This window comes from Corylus avellana, chromosome ca1 (assembly GCF_901000735.1).
Source record: "Corylus avellana chromosome ca1, CavTom2PMs-1.0".
NCBI lineage: Eukaryota > Viridiplantae > Streptophyta > Magnoliopsida > Fagales > Betulaceae > Corylus > Corylus avellana.
The window spans coordinates 37945568-37960465 of record NC_081541.1 but is presented as its reverse complement, the minus strand read 5'-3'; the positions used below and the strand labels follow the sequence as shown (position 1 = coordinate 37960465).

At 34.9% G+C, this 14898-nt stretch overlaps 2 protein-coding genes across 2 annotated transcripts in view; one reads left to right on the top strand and one right to left on the bottom strand.

The window, feature by feature from the left end:
- Window positions 1-1302: 1302 nt before the first annotated feature.
- On the bottom strand, window positions 1303-9892 carry LOC132171636 (uncharacterized). The gene is made up of 7 exons (XM_059583011.1): window positions 9589-9892; window positions 8363-8857; window positions 8108-8257; window positions 5291-5389; window positions 4069-4565; window positions 3245-3466; window positions 1303-1596 (listed from the first exon to the last, which is right to left on the bottom strand). The coding sequence occupies exons 1-7, from the start codon at window positions 9890-9892 to the stop codon at window positions 1303-1305; spliced, it is 2061 nt and encodes a 686-aa protein (XP_059438994.1).
- A 4793-nt stretch (window positions 9893-14685) lies between these two features.
- Window positions 14686-14898, top strand: part of LOC132171626 (uncharacterized) — a 2277-nt gene continuing 2064 nt past the window's right edge. Inside the window, exon 1 of the mRNA XM_059583000.1 lies at window positions 14686-14710. Within this exon, the coding sequence (XP_059438983.1) occupies window positions 14686-14710 (25 nt within the window). The remainder of the gene's footprint in view (window positions 14711-14898) is intronic.

The following is a 14898-nucleotide window of genomic DNA, read 5'->3' as shown; positions in this document are numbered from 1 at the left end:
TTTTTTTTTTTTTTTTTTTTTCTAGAAAAACTATATATTTTTCTGCGGAATTCTATCCAAGCTTGAACTCGAGAAAAAACTTATCTAGCCGAGATCAAGCAAGGGAGGCTCAATCTAGCGGAGCACTTGTGCTCATATAATTGTTTTCCGAGAGCTCAAATAGGTCAAACTTGACTCAATTACAGCCCTAATCCCAAGTATTTGACATCATGAATAGAGTTTTATTTAAAGGTCAAATAGTGTCATTTTATGGAAGTGGCTATCTTCCATTGTGGATAATATACATGCCATAGTTTTCAAGATCAAACTTTAAGAAATGATTTGGTATGCTATACATTTCTTCTTTTTCCACTTCAAAAAGTCAACAATATATATATTGAAATCAGGAAAAAAAATTATTCGGCACCGTAATTAATATGAGATATAACACTTGAATTGTTCAATTGAGTAAGTAAAAAACAGAAAAAATTTGATTTGAAGAAAATTTAGGAGTCATGGCAATTGAAAAATATAGGCTAGTTTGGTTCACGGATTGAGTATTCCGTTATGAAAAGGAATAGCTATTACTAGGAATAGAGGAGGGCGGAATGGTCCTATTCCTTAGTTTGGTAACAACATATGTATTCTAATGGAAATTGAACCAAAATTACCCAAACTCCACCCTTCTTTAAAAAAAAAAAAAATTTAAAAACCTAAAATTACAGGGGTGGCCAACAACCCCATTGGGTGGCCGGCCACCCCCTGCATGACCTGGGGGTGGTCGTACCACCCCCAGAGCACCTTGGGGTGGACCCCCGAGGTGCCCCAGGGGTGGTGAAACCACCCCCGGTGGATTTGGGGGTGGTGCGATGTGAATCGGGGTGGCTAGGGCACCCTCGGAATCTCATCGGGGTTGGCCAAGGCCACCCTGGCCACCCCTAGTGAGATTCCAGGGCGAGGTCCTCTCGCGCCACCCCCGATGTGGATTGGGGTGGCTAGGCCACCCCTAGAGGGCCTCGCCGATCCACCGCGAGGCCCTCCAGGGTTGGCAGCGCCACCCCCAAGGCCTTCTGTGGGTGGCTGGCCACCCACATAATTTTTGTTTTTAATTAATTAATTTATATTTTTTAAGTTTGAGATTAAAAAAATAAAAAAGTGTTTTTGGGAAAATCTTGTTCTTTCCATAAGGAATAACTATTCATCTAATTTTTTAGAGGAATAGCTATTCCTGTGAATGAGATTAGTTATTCCTATGGGAATAACTAATCCCAGGAATAGACCCCTACCAAACAAGAGAATGACTATTCCATGGGAATAGCTATTTCATTCCAATGGTCTATTTTGCAAACCAAACCGGCCCATAGTCTCACGACTCTCACCTGAGATGTTTGATGAGGAGTCACCTGGGATCCTTGTTGAGTTGTCTGGTTCGTACATCGAAGCCAATTTATCCCAAACAATTTTGGCAAAAGTGATTTCCCTAATCTTCGGTAGTATGTCCACCTCACATGAAATTAGAATTGCATGTAAAGCTGCAGCATTATTCTTTGTCCATGCCTTAAATTCAACTGCATCATTATATTGTTTAGGAGGTTCGGGGGTTGCTTGGACAATGTCCTAAAGATCTTGAACCAACAAATAATTTTTCATCCAAGCACATCAATTTGCATAATTGTCCTTTCTAAGAAGTTCGAGAACAGTTGTGCTTGAGACAGTCTTTGTTACTGTAAGTATTTTTTCCGGCATAAACAAATGCAGTGACATAATAGGCCCATGTTAGCATATAAAGTATAAACGTTACAAAATGGCCAAATTATTATTTTTTTTTAATTATTTAAATTTTGTATTTTTATAAGTTTTACCGGAATATAAGATAAGTGACATTTTATGATATCAGTGAAATAGTCATTCCGCCTACTAAATTAATATACTCTAAAATATGTCATGTCACTTTTTTTTTTTTCCAAGCCCTGGTAGCAAAACAATTGCCAAGTGGTCTCCTCTCTTTTTATTTTTCCTAAGCCCTTTCATCTTTCTTTTTTTTGGCAAGTTTAGGGATATTTTTGTCCTTTCACTTTTTGAGTAGACAAAAATACCCATTCACTATAACTAACTGAATATTCTCGAGTTCATTTGAACCCGAAAAGATCCTAATTCATATTTTTTGGGCCTTCATAAATGTCCTCAAACCAATACTATTGAGCTGACCATGCTTTTGTCCAGTTCAATACAGATTCTATTAATCCTTTTACAAAATTTATATTAAATTACAATTATTAAAGGGGTGGCTCACAGTTATGTTGAAGTCCGAAGCCTAGTAATTCTATATGCGGACGCGTTAAGACGGAGGGACTGTAACCATTCAGAAGACTTCTGGCAAAGTAATTGTTTTCAAAAAAGAGGAGAGGACAAAGAAATAGAAGTAAAAAATTATTTAATTTTTTTTTTTTTTCTTTTAGACTTGTCTACATATGAGGCGTAGTTCCCAGCCGATTGAGCAAACAACGCATAACATAAACAATACAACAAGGTGATTTACTCAACGTTAAAGGCTTTTAAATGATGTGCCTTAGAATTTTTTTTAGTATGCCCCACTTAAAAAAACAAACAGATTAAACATGCAAAAATTTAGATATATATACCAATTTCTTCTTTTTTCTTTAAAATTTAGTTATTGTTAATTGTCATATCTATGTTAATTGTTGCAGGTAGAATTAGTCTTTCCATATATAGGTTCGCAATATAAAGAAAGAGAAAATCTACGAAGGATATATTAATATGACTAATCAATTTATTTTATTTCAACAGAAAATGTCTAAACCACCAGACAATCAGACCAATATATATGCTTAGTACATTACGAGCTGACTCGCGAGTCCAACCAAATTATTAACTTACTCAATACATCACTTACGAACCTGTGCAAGCGCAATCGTAGATGATTTACAAGTTTAAACCCAATAGAATAAATTTGGAAGACAGGAAAACAGGCGAGGAAAAAGACAGGAATGACCAACCGTGATTTTTGGGGTAGAATAATGAAAAGGGTAGAACAAAAGGCGATGATCATAGTTATAATAGACCAGCAAAGAGTGTAATATCCCAAAAATATCTTTGTAGGAATGCGTTCTACAAAATCTTCTTCACTATAAGGCAATGTAAGGATTTCAAGAAACATCAATACTGACGTTGAAGAACAAAAGAGTGATAATGCATTAGATAGGATAAAGATAGTAAATGACCTTTTATGTAAGAACATTGGGACCCCTGTATTTTGATTGTTACCACCCGGAACAGTGATTGCAGCAGTGAACATAATGGTAATAATGAGAGCTCCTATCACTGTAGAAGAAGTTGCGGTACCCTTCATCCATATCTCTCCTTCCTTCATCATGTCCTTATGGTTATGGGTAAAAAGTTCTCTCGCCGTCATCTTTGTATCATTTCGAATTTCCTTAATCCAAGGAAGGCAAATTCTCTCCACCTCCTATATTTAATGAATAAAACCTTAGAAATTAGAGATTGAAGCAATATATAGATAAATGAATCTATGCTTCCTTTTGTGGCATCTCTTGCAATGCATGCATTAAATCTCATATTTCTGGGTAGCATGTATATATAATGACCTTAAAGAGATGGATTTCGGATTTTTACAACTATGAACTATAACATCTTGCTGAAATCATATATGATTGAAATCCTTGTTTATGAATACGAAAAAAGAAAATAACAATTTAGTTTATGGCAGCTACACTCATCAAAATGAAGGTGGAATAATGAGTTTTCGCGCAGTTCAACTTCATCAAGTTAATTCAAGGCCTTTTAATGTGTTACAAGGTACCCAACCAATTCTTCATGATCTTTGTGAAAGTTTAGTCTTCAAAAGTAGAACCAACATACTACAACAATTCTTAAACGAAAACATTAATCTATTAGGAGGGTAGTTGTCACCGATCGACCCTTGTTGTCTAATGAAACTTCTTGAAAAGGGGATGTCTTATAGGTTTGATCAATAAAAAGAGAGACATTTGAAAAGGTAAAAGTTTCCTTATTTTATAGGCTAGTAAAATTTCATTTGACTTAAAATACCTTGAAACAATCAAAAGCATATAAGTGTAAGCACATTAGAAAAATAAGATCAAGAGATATCACCTTAAACCATTCAAATTCGCACTTTATCTTCAAAACTTTACCCTTAAGCCGATCACTTTTAGTGGATGATTCTAACATCGCTGCCATGTGCAAGATAGTGTTACTTGATTTATCCCGAGCATTCATAATTGAATTTTTCGCATCAAGTTTGCTTATTTTTTGCAAGATATGGCGAAAAATCTTAGCTTGCCGATATAGGACAGCGTAAAACAATATGTTTCTTCCCATTGTATCAGTGGTATATAGAAGATGGTGATCTACTTCAAGTATCTGATCAATAAACTCAAAATTCCCTCCCTTGATGGCTTGTAAGATGACTCCATTAACATAATCACCATTCATTTGCTTTACTTGACTCCACATTTTAGGTAGAAGTTGAAGGGCTTGCTGATGGAGCTTCTTTAGTTCAAGTAAATTTGTATATGTCTTGATTCCTAAGTCAATAATCATTGCATCATTCACTCAACTAGATCAAAAGAAGAATAATAGATTGATGATAAGAAAAAAAAAAAAAAGAAAAAAAACCAATTGAAGAAAGATATATAATAAAGTTTAATAATGTTTCTCACAAAGATATGAAATTAAATCGACGTGAACTGATACCATGGAGCTGAAGGATTATCGAAGGTATCCGACGATATAGGTCTAGCAATGCTGCAAAGTGAAAATGAAACCCACTCGCATAAATAAGTTAGAAAATTATTACCACAAATTGATTTGTTAATGATCAGGTATGCTATTGGAAAGTTTGTCTAATTGAATGTGATATATATAGAAAAAAAAAAAAAAGAAAAAAAACCAATTGAAGAAAGATATATAATAAAGTTTAATAATGTTTCTCACAAAGATATGAAATTAAATCGACGTGAACTGATACCATGGAGCTGAAGGATTATCGAAGGTATCCGACGATATAGGTCTAGCAATGCTGCAAAGTGAAAATGAAACCCACTCGCATAAATAAGTTAGAAAATTATTACCACAAATTGATTTGTTAATGATCAGGTATGCTATTGGAAAGTTTGTCTAATTGAATGTGATATATATACTCGTGTATTATAAGGTGTGCTCATGCATCATGTACACGTAGACAAGGCACCCAAATATTTTCAGTGGTGCATATAAATCCTTAAGAGAGGGAGTTTAGGCGATAACATACCTAATTTGATAATGCTTAGTTGATCACCTTGGTGTTCACGTGGGTTTGGGATGTCTATCCGAATTTCATTGGGGAACTGTGCTGGTGGAATGGATATACCTTTCAACAAAAAAGTCCAATGAATACTATATCTCTTCGTTATACTTTAAACCACAAAGAAAACATACAAATGTGCAATGTACCCAACAAAATATAAATTTCATTGACTAAGTTAATATCCATCATATAAATTTTGTTTGTTCCACAGAATTAATAATCAATAGGAAAACATATAAAATCAAAGAGGAAATTGGTAGAACAACTAAAACTGAAATTGATAAACAAAACTTGAAATTGATTTTGTTGGATTGGCATGCCCTCCCCATGGTTGGTTACTATATATATTTTAGGGATGTTAGCTACAATCTTGCTTATGGTTGGCGACGACGGTGATCCTGTTTTCCGATGTCCTTGATTGCTGTGATCTTGCCTTTGCATGTCCATGCTAGTGGTGAGTGGTTTCTAGGATCATGTCTTGGCACTCTTGAACCCTTGAAATCAACCTTGCCCTCAAGGTGTAAAATTGGGAAACCGTTCGTGTGGGAGTGAGCATCTTACCCCATGGCATCACCCAGAATAAGGTCACGAAAAAAAACCTAATATTGGTGAGGTGTGAACAGTAGGGCATTTTTGAAAACGTCACAAAATGGTGACCCCCTCTAATTAATGGCGTGTTTGTTTATACGACATTAATTTGAAATTTGAAATTTTTCCCTTTTTTCTTGCTCCCTTCTTTCTTCTTTCTCTTTCTTTTTCTTTTCCTATTAATTCACTCTTTCTCCTGGTCTTCAACGGCAAAACAGAGAAAGTGAAATCGTGAGAAGAGAGTTCAAGGGAGAAAGGGAGGGCTGGGCGATAGAGCTCACGGAGAACAAGAGAGAGGCAAAGGGAGAGAAAGTTACAGAGAGAGAGGGAGACGGTGGAATTGAGAATGGGTTAGAGAAGGAGAGAAGAAGCAGGAGTGAGGGAGAACGAAGTGGAGAAAAGCAGAACGGAGAGGGAGGATGGGCGTGAGAGATAGAATCAAGAGGGAGATTGAGACGAAGAGACTGAGAGAGAGAACAGAGAAGACGGGATTGAGAAAGAAAGTGGGAGAGCATTGACAGCGGAAGAGGGACGATTTTTCTAACAATAAATGGGTAAGTTTCGAATTATTATTTGATTTTGATTCTTGATCTTGGAATGGGTTTGTGTTTTTGGGTACTCTTGAGGATTTTTGGTTAACTAACGGGTTGAGGTTATGAGTTGTTTCTAGGTTGATTAATGGCTGTAACAGAGTTTAATTATGGGTTCTCCATCTCTTGTTGTTTCGGTTTGGGGTGTTGTTGGAGTTGAATTTTTGGTATAAATCCTGAGTTTTCAAGAGGTTGATTGGTTGAGGTGTTGTTTACTAGTTTGGCCGTGTATGTGGGGTTGAGTTTAGTGAAGCATGTATTGTTTGTTCGGACAGACACTCTTCCCGTTCGAACGGGAATTCTCAGAAATTGCTGCAAACTGTTCTGCCTCTCTATTTTTTTTTTTAATTTAAAATTTATTGGAAAACATTTAAATATTTATAATAATAAATATAAGTTTATTATAAAAATTATATATTTGTTATTATAAATATTTTTTTGTAAAAATTATTTTTTTATAATTTTTTAAAGGGTAGTGATGTGCTACTATTCACACGTCACCAATTGGTGACGCGTAAATAGTAAAAACGTCACTACCCAGTTTTCAATCTTTCCAATTTTTGTCATTTCAAAAATGTCACTAACCTATTAATGACTTTTTTTTTTTTTTACCCAAAAATGTCATTAATAAGCAAATCACAAAACCCTAAAATTTTTGTAGTGGTTGGTCCATTGGACCAACAATTGGGTTAATTAGGCCGTGAATGTCCGATGCCTTACCAACCGTAGGGGTGTCATTTTGAGTGTGCCCTTGTCATCTTAAGGTTGCTACGTTCATTTGAAATTTTTAGATTTAATTTTTTAGAAATTATTTTATATTAATATTTTTATGTTGTTAGTAAAAATTGATTTTTATATGTTAATATGATCAATAAAAATATAAAAAAGAGAAATATTATGGGTACCAAATTTTTTTGCTAAGAAATATGTATCAAAATCATATATTAGCTTATTTATTGGTACTCGTAGCATTTCGTTTAAATAATTTTTTTGATCATCTCCAATGAATAAGCTTTACTTTATTTTGTTATACATTTATTGGTAAAAGATTTGGAATCCCTAACATTTCTCTATAAAAAAAATATTTGTAATTTTTCGTACGCGTCAAACACTAAAAAGTGTTTAGAGTTGAAAGCATTTCCTGAAAGTTTATTTTCCTTAAAGTATTTTACGTTGAAACAAACGGAGCTCAAGATGACTAAATTAAGCAAGCAAGTAGCAAGACAATATATGCCACATTTTTAAAATCAATGTTGCAAATTTTTAAAAGAGGAGCTCGATCATAGCCAAAAAAAAAACAAAAAAAATCATATGAAACTCTAAAAGTTAATGGATAGGAAAAAACAGAAGATGGTCACTTCTCTCATATTCATAAACTCATAAATTTTTTATTTAACAAACCTAAAAAAGTTGTAGAAATATAACAAAACGATGTTATCCCTCCGTCTTTTCTTTTCAAGCAATTAAAAAGGAAACACAATTCTTAAAGATATGTAACTTAAAACATTATATACTAAAAGACAAAGACGGACTGTGCAAACATGCAAGCGTTTAATTTGTAGGTGACACATGAAAAACAACAAGAAACATAAATGATACTCACTGTCGTAGATCTCTTTTTCCAGACGGCTGAGCGGGGTCCTACTCGGGAATGCAGAAGACTTGGAAGCCAATGCGGCCAAAGGGGAACTATCATACTTGTTTGGAACAACAGCAGCACGTGGGCAATGCTGGAGGAAGCGCAGAGCAAGATCTATTGTGTTGTACGGTAGAGACATAATTAATTAACGATAGGAAAATTATTCAATACAATTTCAAAGCATCGAACAAAACAAGAATGAATAATTAGGATCCTTACCAAAATCATTGAGAAGTATGAACTGGGTAAGAACCGTGGAAGCATCGATGTCGCTTAATCTTTGATTATAATTCAGAGGGGCAGGATAGAGATAGCGTGCCAATTCTATATTTCCATACTCTAGAGCTGCTATAAGCGGTATACGATTGGAATTGTCTCGGATGTCAAGTAAGTTATTGTTCTTTCTAAGCATGCAATCTAACATCCCAGTATTATTTTGTTGAACGGCAGCCCTGGCTAGAGCTGTGAAACCTTCATCGTCTTTGATTTCTAATTCCTCCTCCGACAATAACTCCACTAAATTCTCCACAATTTCCCTATTTCCCGCGAAGACAGCCACGTGAAGAACAGTAGATCCACGGTCTGTAATTGTTGCACTCTTTGCATCTTCATTGTGACTAAGAAAATCGTTTGCAGCATCCCAGTTACCATTATTGATAGCCGTACGTAAGGGCTCGAACTGATCAAGGAGGTCGTTGTTTATTCTGCCTGCCCCTGCCAAGCCATGCATGTAGAGTAAAATGAGTGAGTCCGGGTTTCTGATACCAACACTCCATGAATTTTTATTTTTTCAATTTCCCTGTTTTGTCAAGCTTTAGTATTCTCATTAAGTAATTAGTACCTGGAAGGAGTCTTTATCCAATTAATTTGTATTGTAGTAGAAAGTTTTGCAGACTATAAGGCTTTAATTATAAAAGGGCACATATTCGGCCTTTTGTGTTTCAAGTGGAATAGAAAAGTATTGCCGCACAGTGAGCACGACCTGCACTGTGACCGCCGAAATCGAATTCGTACTATTCTACTTTGGCACTGCCCTTCTGTGTTTCTATTATGTATAATATACAAGTTATTGGGTCCGGCATGGACCATTTGAGGTCCCATAAAGTATTTACATAAAAATATTCCATGAACGTACGTGGAAACAGCAATTTGTTGTAATATAAGATACGAATCTGACTTACCTACCAAATAAATAAATAAATTACGAATCTAACTTGAAGTTATTATTATTATTATTATTATTATTATTTGGCAAAAATCTAGCTTGAAGTTATATTGATAAGGTTAACTGTATTTGGGTTTGATCTCATTTGTTAAGTCATCCATCTTTAGAGTATGTTTAGTACCCAAAATGGCTATTCCATTAAAAAAAAGAATACTTTGTCCACCACCAAATTATCTTACAACAATAAGCCTAACGTTGAGAGAGAGAGAGAGAGCATCACCTGGTCCATACATTCTAGCCAATTCATCCCAGACATTTTTGGCGGAAGTGATTTTCCTAATCCCCGGTAGTATGTCCACCTCACATGAAATTAGAATTGCATGTAAAGCTGCAGCATTATTCTTTCTCCATGCCTTAAATCCAACTACATCATCTTCTGGTTTAGGGGGTTCCGTGGTTGATTGGACAATGTACCAAAGATCTTGAGCCAACAAATAATTTTTCATCCAAGCACACCAATTGGCATAATTGTCATTTCTAAGAAGTTCAAGAACAATTGTGCTTGAGAGACTATTTGTTGCCATTCTTAATCTGTCAAATTACTACGAAACATGTTAGGTGAGACTTGGAAGTGAAATACAGACCATATTGTGTATCTTCAGTTTTCAAAGTAATTTTTTATTTTTTTGCTTTTTATAAAAAAGAAAAAGAAACGAAAAGTGCTTTCAAAATAAATAAGCAAAATGATACCCCTTTACAAACAGGGCAAGTGCAGTGGGCAACTGCATCACTACTCCCCTAGAAAATGCAATTTATAAATATAACATTTTTTATTTTAAAATTATAATATAATAAATTTTTTTTATTAAAAACCATTTTTCTTGTTTTTTTAGATGACAATTGATTAATCAAATTTAAATATACTTGTTTTGTTAGTACATTATTCTTAATAGTTAATTTCACTGATCCATTTTATAGATGCTAACAAGGATTTTATAAATCTAATTAACAATATCATTTTATTTTATTATTTCAATATTGTCTTCTAATTCTATTTCAAAGATTGATTGTTCAATTATTTATTCTTTAGCTCGATTTGATGTAATATTTTGTTTGTTTTTAGCTACAAATTTATCAAAAGTTCCTTTTTGTACGTCATTGAATTTGTTTTTTTTCCCCTTTTTCTTAAATGTTTCATATCCAAATTTATATTTTCTATCAAACATATTAAAAATTAGAAAATTACTTAGAAACAATGAAAATATACTTTAATAAAAGGGGGTGGTACATTAAAAAAGTTTTGTGCAAAAAATTTCAAAAACCTCACCACTAGATCCTGCATTATTTTTCGGACAAAGACGACATCGTTTATGTATTAACCTCAACGCTGATAATCAGACTATATGTGTTGATAGTTAGATGTCGACACTCATAGTACTCTTTAATTTTAATTTTTTTTATTTTTAAGCTTACTAAAACCACATATTAGGCTATTAGCCTATTAAATTTTTTTAAAAAAAAAATTAAAAAAAAAAAAACCTTATATTAAAAAATTAATTATTTTTAAATTATTATTAAATTTTTCTATTTTCTACTTCTATTTTTTAATATATATATATATATATCAAAACAAGGTAAAAGTTTGATTATTGCACGATTACATAGCAAAGTTTATTCCAACGGTTTAACGAATATTCCGGATCTAAAAAGACGATTTCCCAGAACCAAAAAATGAAGTATAAACATCTTTGTTAGAAAGTTTGAGAATCTTCATTTATCTAAAATAAAAATTATTATCACTCTAGCAGAAAAAATATTCGAGTATTAACACGTTAAATTTGGTCCAAGCTAGAATTAAGAACAAACGGAAAAATTAAATTTCCACATTTTGACATACAAACTAAACTCAATATATATATATATATATATATATATATATATATATATATATATACCCTCTCCTTATATATATATATATAAATTATTTAAGTTTCATATATGGATTTGGATGATATTTTTATCAACCAAAGAGTTGGATACTTTGCAATTTGATCTTGTTTGTCCCAAAACTATAGAGTTCGATTGATCCTAGATAAGATCACTATTTCTTTGACACATGGACATGGGGTATAACCTTTTTCCCTAGTGGAAGGAAGCCAAAGATTGATCGGACTAATGCACAATGATAGAAAATACAAAATTCATAGAGTTTGATTGATTGTATAACAATCGATCGCACTAATGCACTACGATTGATCATATTGATCTTATCATGATTGATCGGACTAATGCACAAAGATAGATAACACAAAATCCATAGAATTCGATCAATATCATATCACGATCGATCGAAGTAATGCATAAGAAAAATACAAAATCTAAAGAGTTCAATCGATCATTTGATCATCTTGATCAATCCGACTAATGCACTAGGATCAAATATCAGACATTCAATCGAACTTTTAATCGTGTCAAGTTCGATCGATCCTAGATAAGATCACAGTTTCTTTGAGATATGGGCGTGAGGCTTAACTTTTCTGTAATAGGAGGATGCTAAAGATTGATCAAACTAATGCATAAGGATAAATAATACAAAATCCATAGCATTTGATCGATTAATAAATTATATCACAATCGATTGGACTAGTGCATACAAATAATACAAAATTCTAAGAGTTTAATCAATCATTAGATCATATCACGATCAATAGTTCTTAGGGTTAAATACCAAATACCCCCCTGGGGTTTGGTAACTTTATTTTTACCCCCCTGGGGTTTCATTTTTATCACAGGACCCCCTGAGGTTTTGATAAAGGACCAAGTTAGTTTATTCATTAGTTGACCTTTAGGACTGACACGTGGACCAATCAGATGTTGACACGTGGCACCTATTTAATGGCCAAGGGAGCCACCCCCAATTTTTTTTCTTTTCTTTTCTTTTTTTTTTTAATTTTTTTCAAAAAATTAAATAGGTGCCACGTGTCAACATCTGATTGGTTCACGTGTCAACATCTGATTGGTTCACGTGTCAATCCTAACGATCAACTAACGGATGGACTAACTTGGTCCTTTATCAAAACCCCAGGAGGATCCTATGATAAAAATGAAACCTTAGGGGGGTAAAAATAAAGTTACCGAACCCCAGGGGGTATTTGGTATTTAACCCTAGTTCTTAAAAAAATTACAATATTTTAAATTATGAGTTAAAAAATTTAAGATTTAAGTTGATATATGATGCCATGCAACACTATGATTGTTATGACAGCATGTGACAATAAGAAGTAAGTAGAAGCTGAATATTGAAGATGAAAAGTAATTTAAGAAACAGATATTAACGGAAACGTAAAATTTGATTAAAAAAAATTAAAAGAAAATAACAAATAATTAGTTACAAGGTTGTCTTCCGACACCGTCGCTTGAAAGTCCCAACAAGGCTCAACAAGTAGCAAGGTTTATTAGTGGATTACATGTGGCGATCCGAGACAAGGTTTCTATGCATCCTGTATTTACTTTAACCAAGGCAATTAGCTAAGCAACCTGAGTCAAGAAGCAACTAGAGAGGCCTAAAGCACCAACCTGGAAGCAATGCGATGAGACCGATGCAGGGTCGGGGAAACAACCTCTAGTCCTGACAGTCACACCAAGTCAACTAGTGATTTCCATGGGAAGAGGAGCCAGCAATAGCTCAAACATACCAAGAGAACCAGCCAACAATATGTATGCATGGTCCGATCCAGAGAAGTGTTTCAAGTGCAACTAACAAGGACATAGTTCACATCAATGTCCTCGAAGGTAGATGGTGAACTTGATCGAAACTGAGCCATAAAAAGGAGTTGAGAATTGAGAGGTTGGAGCAACTGAGGATGATACGCTTGATTATGAGGAAGAGTTGGCTAACGCTGACGAGTGAATCCCACTTTCCCGATCCTTAGTAATTCAATGCTTACTCTTGACCCCGAGGCAAGAGGGTCTATCTCAAAGACATGAGATATTTCACACTCGTTGCACGATCAATCGAAGGATACATGACTTGATCGCGCGTTGACGGTAGAAGTGAGGAGAATGTAGTGTCTATGGAGATGGTTTCGAAGTTGGGTTTAAAAACCGAGAAGCACCTAACACCATACAAGATCAAATGGGTCAAGCAGGGAACGAAGACACTAATATTCGAGAGATGTCATTTCACATTTTCGATTGGTAAACATTAGACGGATTCAATTTTGTGTAATGCGGTGAAGATGGACACTTGCCACTTAATCTTAGAAAGAACTTGGCAGTTTGACTTGGATTCGCAGCACAAGGGAAGAGATAATGTTTACATTATCTTCTAGGATGGTCGGAGGGTAACATTTTGACCCTTACAAGAATTCAAGAATTCTACCAGTTCTGAAGGTAAATTGGTCTTCCTGTTCACCGGATAAAATTCGTGGAAGAAGTTAAGGAGGCCCAAGACATCGTAGCATTGGTGACAAAGGGAACCATGATTTGCTTTTCACAAGAAGTTTCTGAGACAATGCGACCGATGTTAGAAGAATTTTGAGACATCATGGATGTAGAGATGCCCGAGGGACTGCCGCCTATGAGAGATATCTTGCACTATATTGACTTAGTATCAGGAGCAAGTCTCCCGGACCTTACACATTACCGAATGAGCCCAAAGGAGAATTCTATTTGGAAGAACAATTAGAGGGAGAGAGTATGAATACGCAGAATCCATGCGTAGTACCGTCCCTACGAGTACGAAATAAATATGGGAGTTGGCGGATGTGCGTGGATAGCCAGGCAATCAACAAGATCACAGTCAAGTATCGGTTTTATATTCCTCAAATAGGTGAAGAATATGGGCTTGTGTTGGCTCTTACTACTCTGGAATTTAACAAGATGGAGACTTGCCACTCAATCTCCATTTTTTTGATAAAATGGATACCGCTAGGGCCAAATGCTGACTGGGCGATGGCCTTGCAAAATTGGAATTTTATGGTCACGGGCATTGGAGGAAGGTAGGCCTTTGGGCTCTTGAAACAAGCTAGAGTAGTGATAGAGTAGGGCCTAGATATCAGGCTCCACTTCTTCAAATTGGGCTCCCTTTTCTCCTAAGTGGACTGCAGCAGTCACGTAACACTTTATGAAATTTTGTCCCTTCTACCACCTTATCTCTTGGCATTGAAACTTTTTTTTTTTTTTTTTTGAAGCTTCTTGGCATTGAAACTACCTGCAAGACTACAGATCTTCATGGAAAATGAAGTTGAACTCATCTGTAACTTACCATTGAGCAGATATAGACAATCAGACAAGCTGATATGGAGAGCCACAACCTCAGGTGTTTTCATTGTGAGAAGTGCTTATCATTTGGAGAAAGAGAGGAAATCAGTAAAACATGGGGAAGGATCTCTCCACTCAGGGTACACTCCTCTGTGGAAAACGGTTTGGCAATTAAAGGTTCCAATGCAACAAACGTTTTTTTTGTGAAGGGCTTATAACAATATCCTTCCAACAAAAGATAATTTATTGAAGCGGGGCATAGTCAAGGAGGATCTCTGCATATTTTGCACATATTCTATGGAAGTGTCCATCATCTGTGGACGTGTGG